This window comes from Caretta caretta, chromosome 8 (assembly GCF_965140235.1).
Source record: "Caretta caretta isolate rCarCar2 chromosome 8, rCarCar1.hap1, whole genome shotgun sequence".
NCBI classification, from domain to species: Eukaryota; Metazoa; Chordata; order Testudines; family Cheloniidae; genus Caretta; species Caretta caretta.
The window spans coordinates 97,479,182-97,496,982 of NC_134213.1; the positions used below are offsets into that span (position 1 = coordinate 97,479,182).

At 43.7% G+C, this 17,801-nt stretch overlaps 1 protein-coding gene across 4 annotated transcripts in view; it reads left to right on the forward strand.

Moving 5' to 3' along the window:
- The window catches only part of LRP8 (LDL receptor related protein 8), a 301,572-nt gene that overhangs the window by 200,111 nt on the left and 83,660 nt on the right, over positions 1–17,801 (forward strand). For 3 of the 4 annotated variants that reach the window (XM_048862342.2, XM_048862340.2, XM_048862339.2), the window contains exon 4: positions 12,097–12,225. In XM_048862342.2, the coding sequence (XP_048718299.2) occupies positions 12,097–12,225 (129 nt within the window). Of the gene's footprint in view, positions 1–3,246; positions 3,354–12,096; positions 12,226–17,801 lie in introns of those variants that run through there. The other variant, XM_048862343.2, reaches the window with a different exon arrangement.

Consider the following 17,801-nt stretch of genomic DNA (forward strand, 5'->3'; position numbering starts at 1 on the left):
GATCTGCCACCGGTCCCCAGAATCCTCGCACTGCATGGAAGCAGAAGCGGGTACCACTCTGCTGTGGTCTTTGAGAGAAGACTCCTGAGTTCGAAGGAGAGCCTTATGTGCAACCTAAAGCCGACCACCTGTCCCAGCCTATGTGCCACCGGACTTCAGTGCCGGTCCCGTGCTGGCACTTGGCCAGTGGGTCACTGGCCTATGCAATGGCCTTACTGGAATTCCTGGGTGTGTCCCCCAGTACCAGGCCCTGCCTCCCATGCTACTACTTGGTGGTTTCCATGAGATGGATTACCACTCCTTCCCACTCGGCACCGGACCCCCGACTCTGGTATCAACCCCGGTACCAATGTTCCAGAGATGGCTCCAGTTGACATACTTAAGGCAGTGGCAGAGGAAGAAGCCCCTCCTCTGGTGCAAGCCTTCTCATCTTCCCCAGAAGTGACTGTCGTGGGATTCAGTAGCCTGCTTCTGCAGGATGACTTTAGGGACTGTCAGGATCTTCTGAAGTGGGTTGCTGCAAACCTGGGTCTGACAAGTGAGATCAAAGAGACATCACACAGCCTTTTTGATAACCTGGCTGCAGCAGCTCCCTCCAAGGTGGCTTTAACTATCAATGACATGGTGATGGGACCGGTCAAGGCTATGGCAAACTTCTTTTTCTCTGCCCCCTACCTCAGCGAGGGCAGAGAAAAAGTATTATGTTCCAGCGAGCAGGTTCGAATACTTGTTCTGGCCTTCCCCTCCTCCCCAAAGTCCCTGGTGGTGTCTGCAGCAAATGAGAGGGACAGCAGGGCCAGTCGAGTGCAACCCGAAACAAACTTGTGTTTGGAAGAAAGGCTTATTCGACGGGTAGCTTTCAAGTACGTATCTCCAACCAGCAAGCTTTGCTGGGGAGATACAATTATAATCTATGGGACTCCTTGGCTAAATTTCAGGACTCCATGCCCCAAGATTCAAGGCAGGAGTTCGTTGCCCTCATGGAGGAGGGTAGGAACGTGGCCAGGACTTCTCTCCAGGTGGCCCTGGCTGCTGCCATCTTGGCCTCTGCTGTCACCATGACGTGTTGTTCTTGGCTCCAATTCTCCGGGCTTCCTCATGAGGTCCAACAGTCCATCTAGGACCTCCCCTTTGAAGGCTCCTCTCTTTTCTTGGAGCTCACAGACATGAGACTTCACAGCCTGTGTTATCCCGAAAAATTAATTTTGGGATGCTGCTATAATAACCTGCCTATTGCTCCCCCTTAGTCTGTTTTTCCTGAGGGAAAAGTTCCCAGTGTTGCTAAGGAAAACACTGAAGGACACTGATATGGCCTTCTGATAAAGTAATTGACACAGGCTGTATTCTTTCCAAAACAAAGTGTCTTTTTATTAAAGTAACTAATAAATTCCTATTACAGTATGATCTAAAAATCCTAAACAAGGCACAAAATTTCTGAGACACAAATCGCTTATTGCAAGTTAAAGAGCACTTACAATCATTTAAACTATATGCTATTGTAGTTTAAGTGAAGCAATTTGTTGCAAGTGGCCAGTTTGCAACAAATTGCTGACAGCGGATCTTAAATTGCTTTACACTTTACATAAGTAAAATATAATTAAAACACAAACACACACATACTAATTCTATGTACTATTCTATACTATCCTTATAGTAAACTATAATTAAAATAATATTAAGCTTACTCTATAAATCCCTTGCTGTTTTCTTTTAAAAATCACAGCTGTTGCTGTTCAGTTCCTGGTCAGTCAGCTCTCCTCCGCTCCAGCTTTCTTTTCTCTCTCTGCAGCAGTTTTTCTTTGGCTTCTCTTGCTGGCTTCCCAACTCTCCCCACATGCCTCTCTCCTTCTCAGACTCAGCCTCTGGACTCTAAAACTATTGTTGGCAGCAGGCCTTTTATGCAACATTGTAGCTCTTTCTTTATATACCTTCCTATTCTTTAAAAGAGTTACTTCACCCGCACATGCTCAGTCTTGACCATTACCTCAGCATTCTGGTTGATAGCTCTGATCTTTACAACAAGTTGTGACCCGTATGTGTGGGCTCTGACCAGCTATCTGCTTACCTAACTGACCTTTCTGACACTCACCCCTTACTGCACATGCTCAGTAGCCACCAATCTTGCACATGTTCACTGTTGTCATTTACCTCAGAACTATGATTCTACACCACCCACCCACCCCACGCGCGAACACACACACACACACACGGCTCTTTGCCAAGGCACCGTTTTAGAAATCCTACATTCTGACTGAGCATGCTCAGAGTATACAGCATTCATCTCAGGGTGGTGTGATTTTTGTTTATTCAAAATAAGGATTCAGTGTTTGGGCCAAGAATAGGACCAATTCCTATTTTTCTGACCTCATTTGCCCACTTTGCATTCCAAAGTGCCAGGTGTACCTGGACGGAGTAGCAGTCTCCCTCTTTACAACTGGCAGTAAGAGGGCAGATTGATGTCAGGGTGTCAGTTTTGTGCAGAGCAGTGTGCTAAATCAGTGACTACCAAGCTGGTTCTAAAAATAGATAGTTTAAAGAATACTGAGAGAGAGAAAAGGGAACACTTGGTACATTTTCAAGTTCTTTCAACCAAAGCCATTTGATTTTTGAACCTCATTGTTGCCTTGTTAGTGAAATCGATAGTAGAAAAATATCTCTCCCTTATAAAACAGAATGTTTAGTAGTTTTCCCACTAGACGCCTATATAGAAATAACTTTGAGCAAATTTTTTAAATTGTTTTATTTATTTGCCCAGCACATTCCTGGTACCCTGAAAGCCTCTTCTGCAGGCTCTTTTTCATCTGTTTCTCATTCCTTAGTTAATTCATACAACTTTGCATTGTATTTTTACTTAGTGTTCTTCATGATTACTCTTTGCCTATCAGCACACAGACTAAGCACACTAGCAGTGAGGCTCCAGGTCCAAAGCTTCCTCACCAGCAGAGCTAAAAAGACATTGTAAATATTGCAAAGGAATTTGAAGGACTTGCATATAGGGAATCCAGCTTTTTGTTAATCAGTGCTGGATATTTGTTTTTTTCAAATGTAATAAAAATACTAGTGATAAAAACAAGGTTTAAGGGTGGTTTTATCTGACTGAATTAGAGGGAGGAGTGTCTAGTGAAGCAGAAGGGAGATGGCAGAAAAGAACAAATAAATTCTTCTCTGAAGATAAACCCTGAATGGGAAGCACTGTATGTTCCTGTTAAAGGGATAGGTACAGTCAAGGTTTATAAAACCTACATGTGATACACAGAAGGAGCCTCTGCTTCTGTAGCACCTTTCGTCCAAGGATCTCAGAGTTCTTCACATGCATTTAATGAAGGAAGCGTCATAACTCTTCTACAAGGCAGGTAGGTACTGTGTCATCTTAGAGATGGAAGATACTGAAGGACACAAGGTAAAAGCCTGGTCTACGCTACAGAGTTAGGTCAATGTGAAGCAGCTTATGTTGACCTAACTCTGAGCATCTACACTAAAATGTAGCTCCCAGTGATGTAACTCTCCCATTACACCGACTTAACTCCATCTGCGCAAGAGGCGTAGTGCTTAGGTTGATGTAGTTAGGTCAATTCCTTGTCAGTGTAGACACTTCATTGCTTACACTGACTGTTACTGGCTTTCAAAAGCAGTCCCACAATGCCTCACGCAGACATTTCAATCAGTGCAAGCGCTCCTGGTGAGGATGCGCACTGCCAACACAAGGAATGTAGTGTGGACATTCAAAAGTGATGTAATTACTGTGGTGGGTGTGCGACAACGTAACTTAGGTTGACTTAATTTTGTAGTGTAGACTTGCCCTAAGTGACTGGCCCAGATTATATCTCATTAAGTGGCAGACCTGGGATTGGAACCCAGCTGTCCTGATTCTCATTCCCCAGCTTTTGATCACTAGACCAGCGTTTCTCAAATGCGGCCACCAGGGGCTTTTCTTGTGGCCTCAGCCTCCTGGGCTGTGACTGGGGGGAAGGAGAGGGCAAAGCAGCGGCCCTTCCCCCTCTCTGTTGCTCCTAGATGCACTGACTTGGTGGTGGCTGCTGGGGCTGCAAGCAGGGGTTGAGCCCTGCCCCCTCTGGAGACAGCTGGGGCACAACGCTGGAGGAGCAAGCAGCTGGTGAGTTCCCCACCTTCCCAGGGGCGGGGCGGCTCAGGCTTTGGGCTTCACCTCTGGGGTGGTGGGGCGGTAGGCTCCGGCGATGGGGCTTCAAGCTCCAGTCCCGGGCCCTGGCTGCGTGGTGGCAGGCCCCAGGCTCCAGCTGCGCGGCATCGGGCTCCGTCCCTATCCCACGGCCACGGGGCTTCAGGTCTGGCTGCAGGGCTTCAGGCTCTGGACCCCCACTGTTGCCCTTGGCCCCTGCTGCCTCCCCCGACCTCCCCATACAGGGCTTAATTTGTCCCCAGGCTTGCCATGGCTGAGTAAGTCTGCTGTGAAAAGTGATACTTGTATGTTTGTTAATATCACTTTTCACAGCAGACTCACTAGCTAGCAATAAATAAATTACAATGATTTGGACATGTCTATGTGCCGATTTATTTGTTTTTCCTAAAGCTAATTAAGTATTTTAGGAAAAAGTGTCAGAGCAAGCGTTGGTGGCTGCACTCTGAAGCCACCAAAAAAATTGTCTTGAGAATCCCTGCCCTGGGCCATGCCCTCTGCTTGACCTATTGCCAGATCTGTGCAGGGGCACAGGGTACTGTGGAACCAGCCCTTGTGAAGTCTCTTCTGCTGTACATTTTTTACCCATAGAGAACAATGGAGGCTGCTTCTGTGCTGATTTGCTAATGAGTAATGAGCTCTTCCTGTAAGGAGGATTGAGCCATTCCTATGCACCATCAGAAGGAAGGGTTGATGCCGTCCTGAGTTTAAAAAATGCTGGTCAACCTTATGACTAATAACAAATAATAAGTATTATTTATTCTCTTCAAATCACTGTGAAAATAGTTCTTTATATGATTTAGAGCCGTGTAAACTAAGATAATGATAAGGGAATACAAATGGCATAATTAGTTAGGTATATTTTGATTTTAAGCCTTGTTCTGAAACATCAGGTATTGGCCATTATCAGAGGCAGGTTACTTGCTGGGATGCACCAATGGATCTGGTATTGCAGATCTTATAGTCAGCCAATCCTCAGCTATAGTGTGTGGGTGAAATCCTGACCCTATTCAAGTCAATGACAGAATTCCCAATTCTTTCAGTTGGGGCAGTATTTAATCCTGTATACTTTAATATTTCTCTATTGTCAGCCCAGAGTAGATAATTGGACTTGTGGGTCCCCAGAGAGGGTATTGCAAAGGGTTGAAGGAGCAACATACATGGAAATACTGACAAATGGGTCCAGAGTTTAGCTTGTGGAAAGCTGCTGTTTCTCCACTCAGACTGGGAGCTCTGCCCGCTAGTGATTAGACCAGACACTAGCCCCAAGCTGCGCTGCTGCTTCATTAATTTTCTTTGTAGGCCAGTCTAAGAAAATGGGCCCTGTGACCACATGGCTGTAGGCTCATGAAAGGCAGTATGTTTTTTCTGTAGGAATGAGGTGACAAATGGCTCATAATACCTAGAATCACTTCTTGCTATCTCATTCACTTAATTCTGACAAGATGGAAATATTCCTGAAGTACATTTCAGATTGTTCTTGTTGCTAATGTTTTATACCCATTCATATTTAGCGACTCTGTATATTTCAAGCACTTTATCTCACATCTCTCAGACAGTATATCATGCTAAGCATCTTAACATATCCCACTTGCCCTCTCTTTCACTGTCCATCCATTCATGACCTAGCGGAGGAGCTATACAGCACCATGTGAAAGATCCGAGTTCAGTTCAATCCTGGTGACTCATTCCCAAGCAAGCAGCTGCTGGGCCATCTGGAGAGGTAGCATACCCAGCTCTTAATTTTGCAGAGAAAGGTGGGGAGAGGAGGGATTTCTCTGGCCACTTCAAGAGAGGAGGTGAGAGGCTCCATGGTGAGTTGTGCTCTTAGCCGATAGTGGAGTTGTTGCCAAACAGGCCCTGAGGGTGTCTGGTGTAAAATAGGGATGGAGAAAATTGAGGCTGCTCAGATATTTGAGAGGGATGGGGAGAACTCCTTCTTTCTCTCTAAATAGGTAGAATAAAAGGAGGAATCTGACTAACCACAGAGGATAAACAGCATGTCAGTCCTGACACATCTTGAGTGAATTTGTAACAGTAATGTGTCTATGTATAATGGCAAGAAAGTTTGGGGGGCATTCATCACATCAGATATAATTTTGTTATATCCCAAGGGTTTCTGCCCTGACTTCCTGCATGCTGGATGAGAAATAGTTACATGGATTGTTGGAAGGCAATAATCTCTAATCAACTATCACATCTGGGAAGAGAGAATCCTGGTTTTAACCTGTAGATCTTCTTATACAACCACAGTGCCAAGCACCGTGGTACCTACGCACTAATAGTTCCCCTAGTGTGCTTTGATCTGCACTGATTTGAAACAGGAATTGATTGAAGTGCATGGTAGGGAAATTTTAGTGCATGGTAGCAGCGAGACATGAACTTTTAGTGAGCAGCAGGCTAGTGTGGGGGTACAGGCTAGTGTGGCAGGTAGTGTGGGGGTACACCCCAGCTTGCCACGAGCCAAGTATTCATGTAGATAAGCCCTTACTCTGTCTTTTAGGAGGGGTAGATGATAGGAAATGGCCAGATTTTGCAACAGAGCTCGGCACCCCACACATTGAACTGTGTTAAAAATCTAGCCATAAGTGTCGGTAGGAACTACTGGAGGCTGAGCTCTTTAAAAAATCTGGCTCCAGTTGTGGGTACAGAGCACTGCAAATCTGTTCCTGGGCCCTTTTGAAATTCTGGCCCCATGAATCTTTTCAGTCTGTGACAGAACTTATCTCGCCTCTTTACATGGCGCTCAAATCAGTTTATGTAATAAATATTAAAGCTGCTGGCAAGACCCCCGGGAATCACTTTTATCATCAATCCCAACAATAAGTAGCTTTGTAATGCCCCTGTTCTTCAATGTGAAGCATACAGACACCTCTCCTGTAAAAGTCTAGGCCAGAGTTACTCTGCAGAGTCACTCATTATTTTGGTAATTAGGATTAATCCTGGGATTTTGAATTCCTGGTTATAGTTTACTCTGATCTCAGAGACGATAATTAGCAGTGTGTTAATCTGTCTAAAAGCAATGTACGTGCTGTCTGCTCTAAGCATGTTGAGCCTTTGGTACAGTAAGCACATTTTAATCATATCTCTAAGTGAGGAAAGGAGTTGGATGAGAACCATGGGCTTCTAACCCATGTGGCCCAAGAGAGAGCAGTTTCTGTTTCGAACACCCAAGAATGCATTTGGGCTATACTGTTTCGTGCAACAGAATTAAATCCATGTAAATCCTGTTCCATTCCCCAGAGAACTTCTGAAAACAAGTCAGTATCAGACAAATCAAACTGGAGAAGTGAATATTTTATCAGGCTTATCAACTATTATCCCATTAACGATGTTGCAGTTTCTTGAGCTTTGTAGTTATATTTTCTTATTGTCCTTTCTTAATTAGTCTTTGGGTCATTTATAGTAATTTATGTTCAAAGCCTGGAAGAAGTTAATTATCTTGAGCTGCAAAATAATACATGCTTCAGGGTTTTCCCCTATAATCTGCCTTTATACTCATTGAAAGTTTATTTTTATATATATATATATATATATCCACTGCAGACAGTCCAGACAAATGACAGCCGTGCAAGCTGCCCAGTGTCCTGCAAATGTGCCTCAGTCCTGACCCATATAATAAGTGTTGTGGATAGATTAGTCTCCAGGCATCTTTCCCTCTCTGCTGAGACTGCCAACAAAGAAGCCAGGTGTGCTGATTGTTTGATGTCCTCATTCCAACACTGTAGATGCCCTAGTCTCATTTCCTGTGAGCCACCGATCATGATGTTTCATGCTGGCCTGGGGCTGGATTTGATCTGAAACCTTAGAGGTAAAAGGCTCCTTTTTTATCAACAATCCCCTGGGTATCTAAAATGTAAATATAGATATAATGTATGAACCAAATTCTGCCACTGAATATTGAGTTCCAGTGACATCTGTGGAAGCTGAGAGGTCATACAGAATTTTTCACTCCTGTATATAAACACCTACATACAGCATATATAGCTTGATGTGGTAAGAGAAGGAATTGACTGGAATCTTAATCTGTTTTGCACTGTAGTGTATGAAGCCTTTCTGTTTGAATTCCCACGAATGTGTTCTTGATTTTTGTGTGTATTATTCATATATAAATCCATATTTAGGCACCTAAATAAGTGAGTTCAGGGGAGTTCCCCTAAGTAGTTATGATATGACTTCTGTATCAATATCAAAAGAATTCACCAGCCCAAATTCAATGCTGGTGTCAGTGAATTTGGTCAATCATGATTAGCAGTAAGTGATTACTAGAAGAAATAGAAAACGTGTTACTGATTATAAGAAAAAAACTTTGTTTGCTTTTTGCTTTTGGAGAGGGGAAGAAGGGATAAATAGGAATAATAATTAGGATACTTAATGCTTATAATACCTTTCAACTGAGTATCTTAATGTTTTACAGAGATGAGTAAACTGAACTGAAGCGTGAGTGACTTGTCTAAGGCCACATAATGAATCAATGAGTAAACGGGGAATAGAATCCAGTTCTCCTAATTCCCAGACCTGCTCCAGCTCCTGAATGAAGAGGGGAAAATGCATAAGGAAGGGAGATGTTAACAGAAACTAGAGCTATGTAAAATAGCAGCCACATATAATTCAGAAAGGAACAAATTCAGAGCTGACTTAGACCCCATGCAGTCCCTGTGCCTTCAGTGGAAATGCACAAAGTATAAGTTAGTGTGAATTCAGAACGTATATGCAAACATATGCATGATAAACATGACTGTTAATCACATGCATCTTGCTCAGTCATAAATCTCCGGAAGTCAGGAGCATATCCTAATTGAAACTAGAATTCCATTTAACGGTGTTAAGTTTTTTGCTGACTACCAGCTTCTAACAATTTTCTTTTTGCGATAATGCTTGCCTTGAGTAGAAGCACAGAGGGCATGATCTTTCCTTCAGTGAATTCAAAGGGAGTATCTCCTGGCAAGAAAATGTGTCCGACTTGGCCTTGGTCTTCAAGAGTGGGGAGGAATTCCTAACATTTAGGAAGGAAGATACCAGGACAGTTTGTATGGAGGCCCCGGTTAAAGAAACCCAAGCCTTTGTTTAAATTACAGGCCATACCATTGATGAGGATTCCATTATGTAGGGTTTTAAAGATCCAAAAGCTGCACTGGAAATTGAAGAGAAGCAATTTACTTGACAGGACAGAAATAATAATTAATAAAATAAAGCCATTCTGCCTGGCATTTTTTCCTGTGCTAATTAAAGCTTTCTGAAAGAAACAAGAAAAAAAAGGTCTTGGGGATTCTTAAAACAGAGATACTGAAAAAACTGCCCCATCATTAAGATGGTGCATTTCCACAAAGGATGCTTTTTTCATAGATACAGTCTGCTGATTAAAAGTCTTGTAGGTTTCCCACCAGTAGAAGTTGCTTAATTACATTTTATGCATGCTCTCAGAGTACCTGTATGGTGAGAACCTGACAAATGGTCTTCTGAAAGCAAATCAATTCTGTTCTCTTGGGCTTTCTTGAATATACATGCTGTCCGGAGCCTGAAAAGCTCAGCAGTGGCATAAGAGGAAGCCAAACAGTGGGGCGCCAGTTAGGCTCTATGGTTCTGTGAAAGACTTTGTAGCCTCATGTAAAGAAAAAGAAGAATGTGTCATTGGCTGTAGTGAGTAAATGGAACCTTCTTGTCTCCTTTGCTCTTGTCTCCTTATAAATAAAGCATTGTTGTCCATCCTTGGCATTTGCCGTTCATTGTGATAAATTGGTTTTGATGTGTCTGACATTTTAACCAAGTTGTTTAATGGTCTATTTCTGAAAAGACAGACCTTGCTATAGTTTACATGAGCACAGGATATCCAGGTTTGACAGTCACTGTCACATACTACATTAACCATTTCCTTCCCAAGTGTGTGAAGACTGGAGAAGAATAGAAGGAACTAAACATTTTAGTCACATAAGTCCAAAGCATACTAAATTCTGTAAGCAAGATTTGAGACCGTCCTGCCCATATATAAACCAAGCATGATTTGCGGCTGCTACAAGGAGACCGTTTCATGGCTTGTGCAGTATGTTAAGTCCCATTGCATTTGAATTGTCTTGGTATCTCTAAGAAGAAGCTTGTGGAAATGCTGTTGGGTATTTCTCCAGTACTCTCACTTTGATTTTGTTCAATTTCTCTCTCTTTTATACCTCATTTTGTGCTGAGTAGTTGGCTTCAGTGCAAAGATGCAAAGATCACTTGGACTCACAGTAGCCATGGGGGCCTGGCTCAGTGCAAAGAGTTGATGAACTGTGACAAGTGACAGCTTCTGTCTTTGCGTCCTGCAAGTTCATCTGGTCTAATTTACTTTTTTTTAATGTCTCTAATTACTCAGTCAATGAGATGATTAACCTAATTCTTCTACTCTCCATGAATAGAATTCTTCTGTCCCTATCTTCCCCATTCCTCCTGCTCCCCCGGGCTGTTTGGCTGCTACAGACAGATGTAGTGCCCACAATTAAATTGTGAATACTACATAACCTTCCTGCAGGTCAATGATCACATTGCATTACAATGTGAGTTGTCATTATATGTTCTCTTCCTCAAAACCAGATGTGCTAGGGAATATTTCCCACTCCCTTTGCCCCCATGCCAAGCCCCACTTATGGTCTTCTCCTCCTGTATTATGCACAGACAGGAGATTGTCTTTGAAAATGTCATTTTGAAACAAAATGTTGAAATGGCTCATTTTGAAAATGTTGAAACAAAATGTTTTGACATTTCCAATTTGTAAAACGTTTTTTTTTTCAGCTGAAATTGCTGAATTCTATCCAAATTCATGAATAGTTTCAGTGCACCAAAAATGTACAATATTAGCTTTCTTTCTGTCTTCTGAAACTTCGCCAGTGCTCCAAGACTTATTAAAAATCAATATTAATGGTCTAGCAAGCTCCTGTGCCAGTTCTTTTAAAACTCTCTTTTCTGGACCTGCTGATTTAAAAATGACTAACTTTAGTAGCTTCTGTTTTACATCCTCCAGAGAAACTAGTTGAAATGGAAGGAGGGTTATCATCACCATATGATGTGATGGCATCATCTGCTTTTTCCCCAAATACAGAACATAAATATTTATTAAACATTTTTTTTGCATTGTTATTGATAATTCTGCTATTTCCATCTGGTAATGGAGCACTACCATTGTCAGGATATTTTTGTTCCTAATATTTAAAAAACAAAAAACGCTCCTTAACTGTATTGTGTCATAGAGTTCTCCTTGTGTCCCTAGGCTTTCCTTATCAATTTTCTGCAATTCCTAACTTCTGATTTATACCTATGAATACAATCAAGTTCCCCTCCCTTCCATTTGTTCTATATTATTATTTTTATTTTTTATAGCTGCCTTTTCTTCCCCTGTAAACCAGGCTGTTTTTTAACCATCACAGCCATCTTCCTCAATTGTGGCCTTTCATTGTGGTCTTTTCTAATTTTTAGCCAACTATAGTTGGATGTGTGCAAAATCTATGAGTTTGTGATTATCTTGTCTACTTAACTCCCTTGTCTTATAGGGGAAATCTCTCTTGCTTCATGAAATTCAGAAATTGCTGTACAAAAGAAATAGCAGCCAAAACAAACAAAAAAAAAACCAAACAAAGCAAAACAAAAAAACAACAACCCCCACCACCACATTAGCTACTAGTAGATCAATTAATAATAATAAATGTGTCTGATAAATTATTTGCTGAATATTTAAATAAAAATAAGTTCTGAAGTTCTTTTATTGTGATGTGTCTGCATTTGACTTTTGGTATTCTAAACATGCCCAATTCCCATTGATATCAATGGTCTCTGCCACTTACTATAGGAATTTTACCTGGATATCAGTTTCAGAATTTGGCCACATTAAATTTACTAAAGCAATATCTCTTTAATGTCTACTGCTGTTTTCATATCTACATTTATTTTCCTTGTATTTTCTTTTTTTTTAGCCAAACAAGTGTGCCCAGCTGAAAAAATTAGCTGTGGAGACTCGAGCAACAAATGTATCCCATCATCCTGGAGATGTGATGGGGAAAAAGACTGTGAAAGTGGAATTGACGAGGCTGGTTGCACTACTGGTGAGTTATAATAATACCTAATATCTATATAGCAACTTTCTTCCAAAAGGCTCTTAAAGTGATTGATAGATTGCGTATGAATGGATGACTTTTCTCACCAACAAACTCCACAGTCACTCTATATTGACAATGCTATTCAGCAGATTTTAGGAGGAGAAATGAAGGTTAACATCTCCAGTTGGAGCTACTTGAGGAATGTAGAGTAGATTTTGTGTACAACTGAGTATTCTATTGTCACTCTAGTAGAATGCAGTTACAGCTACAGAACACAGCTGGAATTTGGTTAAGATATACTGGTTAGCATGCATACTCGTGCAGAAAGTGCTGTAGGGGCATAAATGGGCAGTAGACAATGGGTTTTGTGTGTCTTCCTAAAGACAGCACACTGCCTCAGGTCCCATTCTGGATCATGGATGTATTGCTGATTCAGGGGGAAAGAGTGCTTCCTCCTAAATCACCAGCATCACTTCTTGCAGATTTCAGAGTAGCAGCCGTGTTAGTCTGTATTCGCAAAAAGAAAAGGAGTACTTGTGGCACCTTAGAGACTAACAAATTTATTTGAGCATAAGCGTTCGTGAGCTACAAGCTCACGAAAGCTTATGCTCAAATAAATTTGTTAGTCTCTAAGGTGCCACAAGTACTCCTTTTCTTTTTGCTTCTTGCAGAGTCTCTGTTTTATTTGAGGGCTGCCATCCAGGTACTGGCTATGCCCACCTCTGGTCAATTTAGAAGTTCTGACAAGATCACACAGCCAAATTGGTAAGGCTATTAACACTTGATTTTTTGTGTGTGGCCCAAATGATCTCCCTTTCTTCAGCAAGGTTTCTCTTTGAAGTTCACTTTTTTTTCTCCAGGCCTTTCAGTTCTAATCCTCCAATATGACATAGCTCATTTCTCAGACACTTCATGCGTTTATTTTTTTAAGTCAACAGTATGGAATCCAAGTTGGAACTGCTGATAACTCTGGGTTACTACACCCTTAAGGGCTCTATCTCTCTGTTTGTTCCACTGGTGCCTTTCCGTGTCTGTCGTCATGTTTTTTGGTCTTTGGAAAAAGATTTTGTGTACTATGCGTGAAATATGTCCCCTAATTTTGATGTTGTGGACAGTAATTTTTTTCCTAGTTCAAACATTTATTCTTTCATGATTAAAAACAAAAAAGTCAACACAGTCAGTGGGAAATATCATAAAAAGTCAACCAAGGGAGTTTTCTTTAGCCACTAATTTACACATGTGGGAATGGGAATGCAGTATTTAATGGTTGCTGATAATTCTATGAACTGTTGAGTGCATTGACCAGTTGATTATGGTCCATTACAAGATTCCTCAGTAGTGTTACTTACACACACTTTTTTTCTTCAGTTATTCACAGTTCTTGTAAGTATTTCCAACCTCCAATGTGGTGAGATCAATAGAATATCTCTTAAAATATTATGCGGGCATTTAGAAGGACAAATTCAGATCTCATATTTATTGGGGCAACCACAGTGACTTTATGTGTTCAAGAGCAGAGCTGACTTTAGTTGGTGGGAGCATATCATCCTTCTGTTTGTCATCATGCACCTTACAACATAAAATAAATTGTTCTCTATGTCCATAGTGCAGTTCCTTTTGCCACTGTACGTGCAGCTCAGCTCAGGATTTGTGTTGCGCAAGAAAACAAGCACATTTTTCATGGTGTATTTCAGTAAAAACAACGAGGAGTCCTTGTGGCACTTAGAGCAGAGGTTCTCAAACTGGGGGTCGTGACCCCTCAGGGGTTCGTGTGGTTATTACATGGAGGGTCGCATGCTGTCAGCCTCCACCCCAAACCTCGCTTTGCATCCAGAATTTAGAATAGTGTTAAATATATTAAAAAGTTTTTAATTTATAAGGGTGGGTCGCACTCAGAGGCTTGCTATTTGAAAGGGGTCACCAGTACAAAAGTTTGAGAACCACTGCCTTAAGAGACTAACAAATTTATTTGAGCATAAGCTTTCGTGAGCTAAAACCCACTTCATCAGATTCATGGAGTGGAACATACAGTAGGGAGGTATCAATACACAGCATGTGAAAAGATGGGAGTTGCCTTACCATGTGTGGGGGTCAGTGCTAACAAGCCAATTCAATTAAGGTGGAAGTGGGCTATTCTCAACAGTTGTCAAGAAGGGGTGGAAATCACTTTTTTAGTGCTATTGAGGCCAATGTAAACAAGGTGACCCATTTCAAACAGTTGACAAGAAGGTGTGAGTATCAGCAGGGAGAAATTTCTTTTTGTAGTGGCCCAGCCACTCCCAGTCTTTATTCAGGCCTAATTTGATGGTGTCCAGTTTGAAAATTAATTCCAGTTCTGCAGTTTCTCATTGGAATCTGTTTTTGAAGTTTTTTTGTTGAAGAATTTCCACTTTTAAGTCTGTTATTGAATGTCCAGGGAGATTGAAGTGCTCTCCTACTGGTTTTTGAATAATTCCTGATGTCAGATTTGTGTCCATTTATTCTTTTGCGTAGAGATGTCCTGTTTGGCCAAAGTACATGGCAGAGGGGCATTGCTGGCCCATGATGGAATATATCACATTGGTAGATGTGTAGGTGAATGAGCCCCTGATGGTGTGGCTGATGTAGTTAGGTCCTATGATGGTGTCCCTTGAATAGATATACAGACAGAGTTGGCACCGGGGTTTGTTGCAGGGTTTGGTTCCTGAGTTAGTGTTTTTGTTGTGTGGTGAGTATTTGCTTCAGATTGGGAGGCTGTCTGTAAGTGAGGACTGGCCAGTCTCCCAAGGTCTGTGAGAGTGAGGGATTGTCCTTCAGGATAGGTTGTAGATCCTTGATGATGTGCTGAAGAGGTTTTAGTTGGGGGCTGTAGGTGACGGCTAGTGGCGTTTCAGTATCAACTATTCGTCTTTGAATGCTTGCTCATGTCGATTCTATTCCAGGTGTGTGCACACCCACATTTGTGGTCATCGGAGATTTTTGCCTTAGCGGTGTCTATGGAGCCAGTTGTAGCACCCTCTTGAGTGCCGCACTCATGCATCGGTGTATCAGGCTCCACCGGCCCAATGCTCTCTCAGTTCCTTCTGACTGCCTGTCAGTCTCCCTCTTGGTGTACTCCCAGTTGCCTGCCTCGTGGGAGCGCTCCCCATCACATCTCTGATGCCCCTTGGCACTGGCATCGATCACCTCGCTCCAGGCACCCGTCTCCAATGGCAACGGTCAGCAAACAAACCCAGGCGTTGGTGGCCCCACCATGGTCACTGGAAGGGAATTCTTACGACCCGGAAGCCCAGTTTAGCCCCTCACCTAGACTGCACCAGCACGAATAGGTACTTGAAACCACGTCGACAGCACCGACTTGGCAGCACGGCCAGTGGCCAGTGAACTGGCGTTATTGTGGTGCGTGGGGAATGCCAGTTGTGGCAATGCCCCCCTCGCACTGCTCATTGGCCGTCACCTCAGAGCAACAGCTGGCGGCGCTTACGGCACCAGGCTCGGTGCACGAGCCAGGCTCGGTGGTCGAGGCAGAGGGAACTGCGCTCACCCCTAAGCTTCCCTCCCCTATGGGGGAAGATGCTCCAGAGCTTTCCCTGGTGGTGCAGTCGTTGTCCTCACCCAGATGAGGTGGTTGCGGGACCCTCGAGGGCCAACCTGCCGGATGCTTTCAAAGAACACCAGGCCCTGCTACGGCGGGTAGCCAAGAACTTGGACCTGGAGGTGGAGAAGATGGCTGAGCAGGCAGACACCTTTTTAATGTCCTGTCAGCCTCTACCCCAACCTGTGTTGCACCATCAGTGCATGATGGTGTCCTTAAGATTGCCAAGGGCCTCTGGCAAACTCCTTCCTCCATTCCTCCCACCTCAAAAAGGGCCGGAAAACATACTTTGTCCCGGCCAAGGGGTTTGAATACCTCCATACCCACCCTCCAGCTCGCTGATGGTCTCTGCGGCCAATAAAAAAGACAAACAGGGGCATACCAGTTCGACCCTCAAAAATAAACAGGCCAAAGGGTTGGATCTGTCTGGAAGAAATATTTATTCAACAGCCAGTTTGCAGTTCCTGGTGGCAAACCATGAGGCCTTCTTGGGCTGTTACAACTTTAACTTATGGGACTCCCTCCATATGTTAAAGGAGTCCATTCCACAGGGTTTGGCCCAGGAATTTGGCACCCTGGTGGAGGGCACTGTGGCTGCCAGGTGCTCCTTCTAAATGGCGTGGGACGCAGCAGAGTCGGCAGCTACGGTGATTGCAATGGCAGTGGTTATGAGGCACAGCTCCTGGCATCAGACTGCAGGTCTCTCCCAAGAAATGCAGACCTCCACCCAAGACCTCCCATTCAATGGGAATGGTCTCTTTTCTGACCAGATGTATGCAAGGCTGCATGGCCTAAAGGACACTGGGGCCACCCTTTACTTGCTGGGCATGCATCCACTGCAGCCTGCGAGAAAGCAGTTCCAGTTGCCCTCGCCTCCTAGGCCTTGGCAGTCTCATCAGGGATCTGCAAGAAGGGACAGAGACACTAGTTTCAGCCACTGTCACCCTTCCTCCTCCCACTCACCCACGCAGTCCGGCTCAGCAAAACACCCCGGGGGCCAGAAGTGCTCATTTTGAGGGTGCGGTCGAGAGCGATGCCCCAGTCACTTTCCAGGATCCATCTGGCTCTTTCCTCAAGCGTCTTCATTTCTACCATTCGGCCTGGTCCCAAGTCACCTTGGACTGTTGGGTGCTGGACATAGTGTCTCATGGTTATACCCTGCAGTTTTCGGCCGGCCCTGCCTTCTACTCCACCTCCCCCATCTCCTCCTTCCCGCCCCTCTTCAGGGACCCTTCTCACAAGAAACTCCTCATTCAAGAGGTTGAGAACATCTTGCACATGGGGACAGTGGAAGAGGTCCCTTGCGACATGAAGGAAAAGGGTTATATTCCTGCTACTTCCTAATCCCCAAAGCAAAAGGGAGCCTCAGAGCCATTCTGGACCTGCGACACCTCAACAAGTCTCTCAGAAAGTTGAAGTTCTGCAAGGTCTCCCTGGCCTCCATCATCTCCTCCCTGGATCCGGGAGACTGGTATGCCGCCCTTGACTTGAAGGACACCTGTTTCCATATCTCCATATTCCAAAGTCACAGACGTTTCCTCTGTTTTATAGTGGGCGAACGGCATTTCCAGTTTACGGTATTCCCCTTTGGCCTCTCATCGGCCCTTAGGGTGTTCACAAAATGTATGGCGCCAGTGACTGCTTACTTGAGACGTCGAGGGATCCAGGTCTTCCCATATCTTGACAATTGGCTCATCAAGGGCAGGTCTCGGGAGCAAATGCAGAGGAGCCTCGAGAAAAAATCCACCTTAATGTCCGTCCAGCAAATAGAGTTCATTGGGGTGGTTCTCGACTCCATACCTTCCGGAAGCGCATTTTCAGGCCATGTCAGACTTGATCTCCCATGTAAAGAACCACATGCTCACCATGGCTCACACTTGCCAGTGGTTGTTGGGCCACATGGCTGCGTGTACATACGTGGTCAGCCATGTTTGGCTCCATCTCGGCTTCTGCAAGCCTGGCTAGCATCCATCTACATTCCCAACAGGCATGACCTAGACTGGATAGG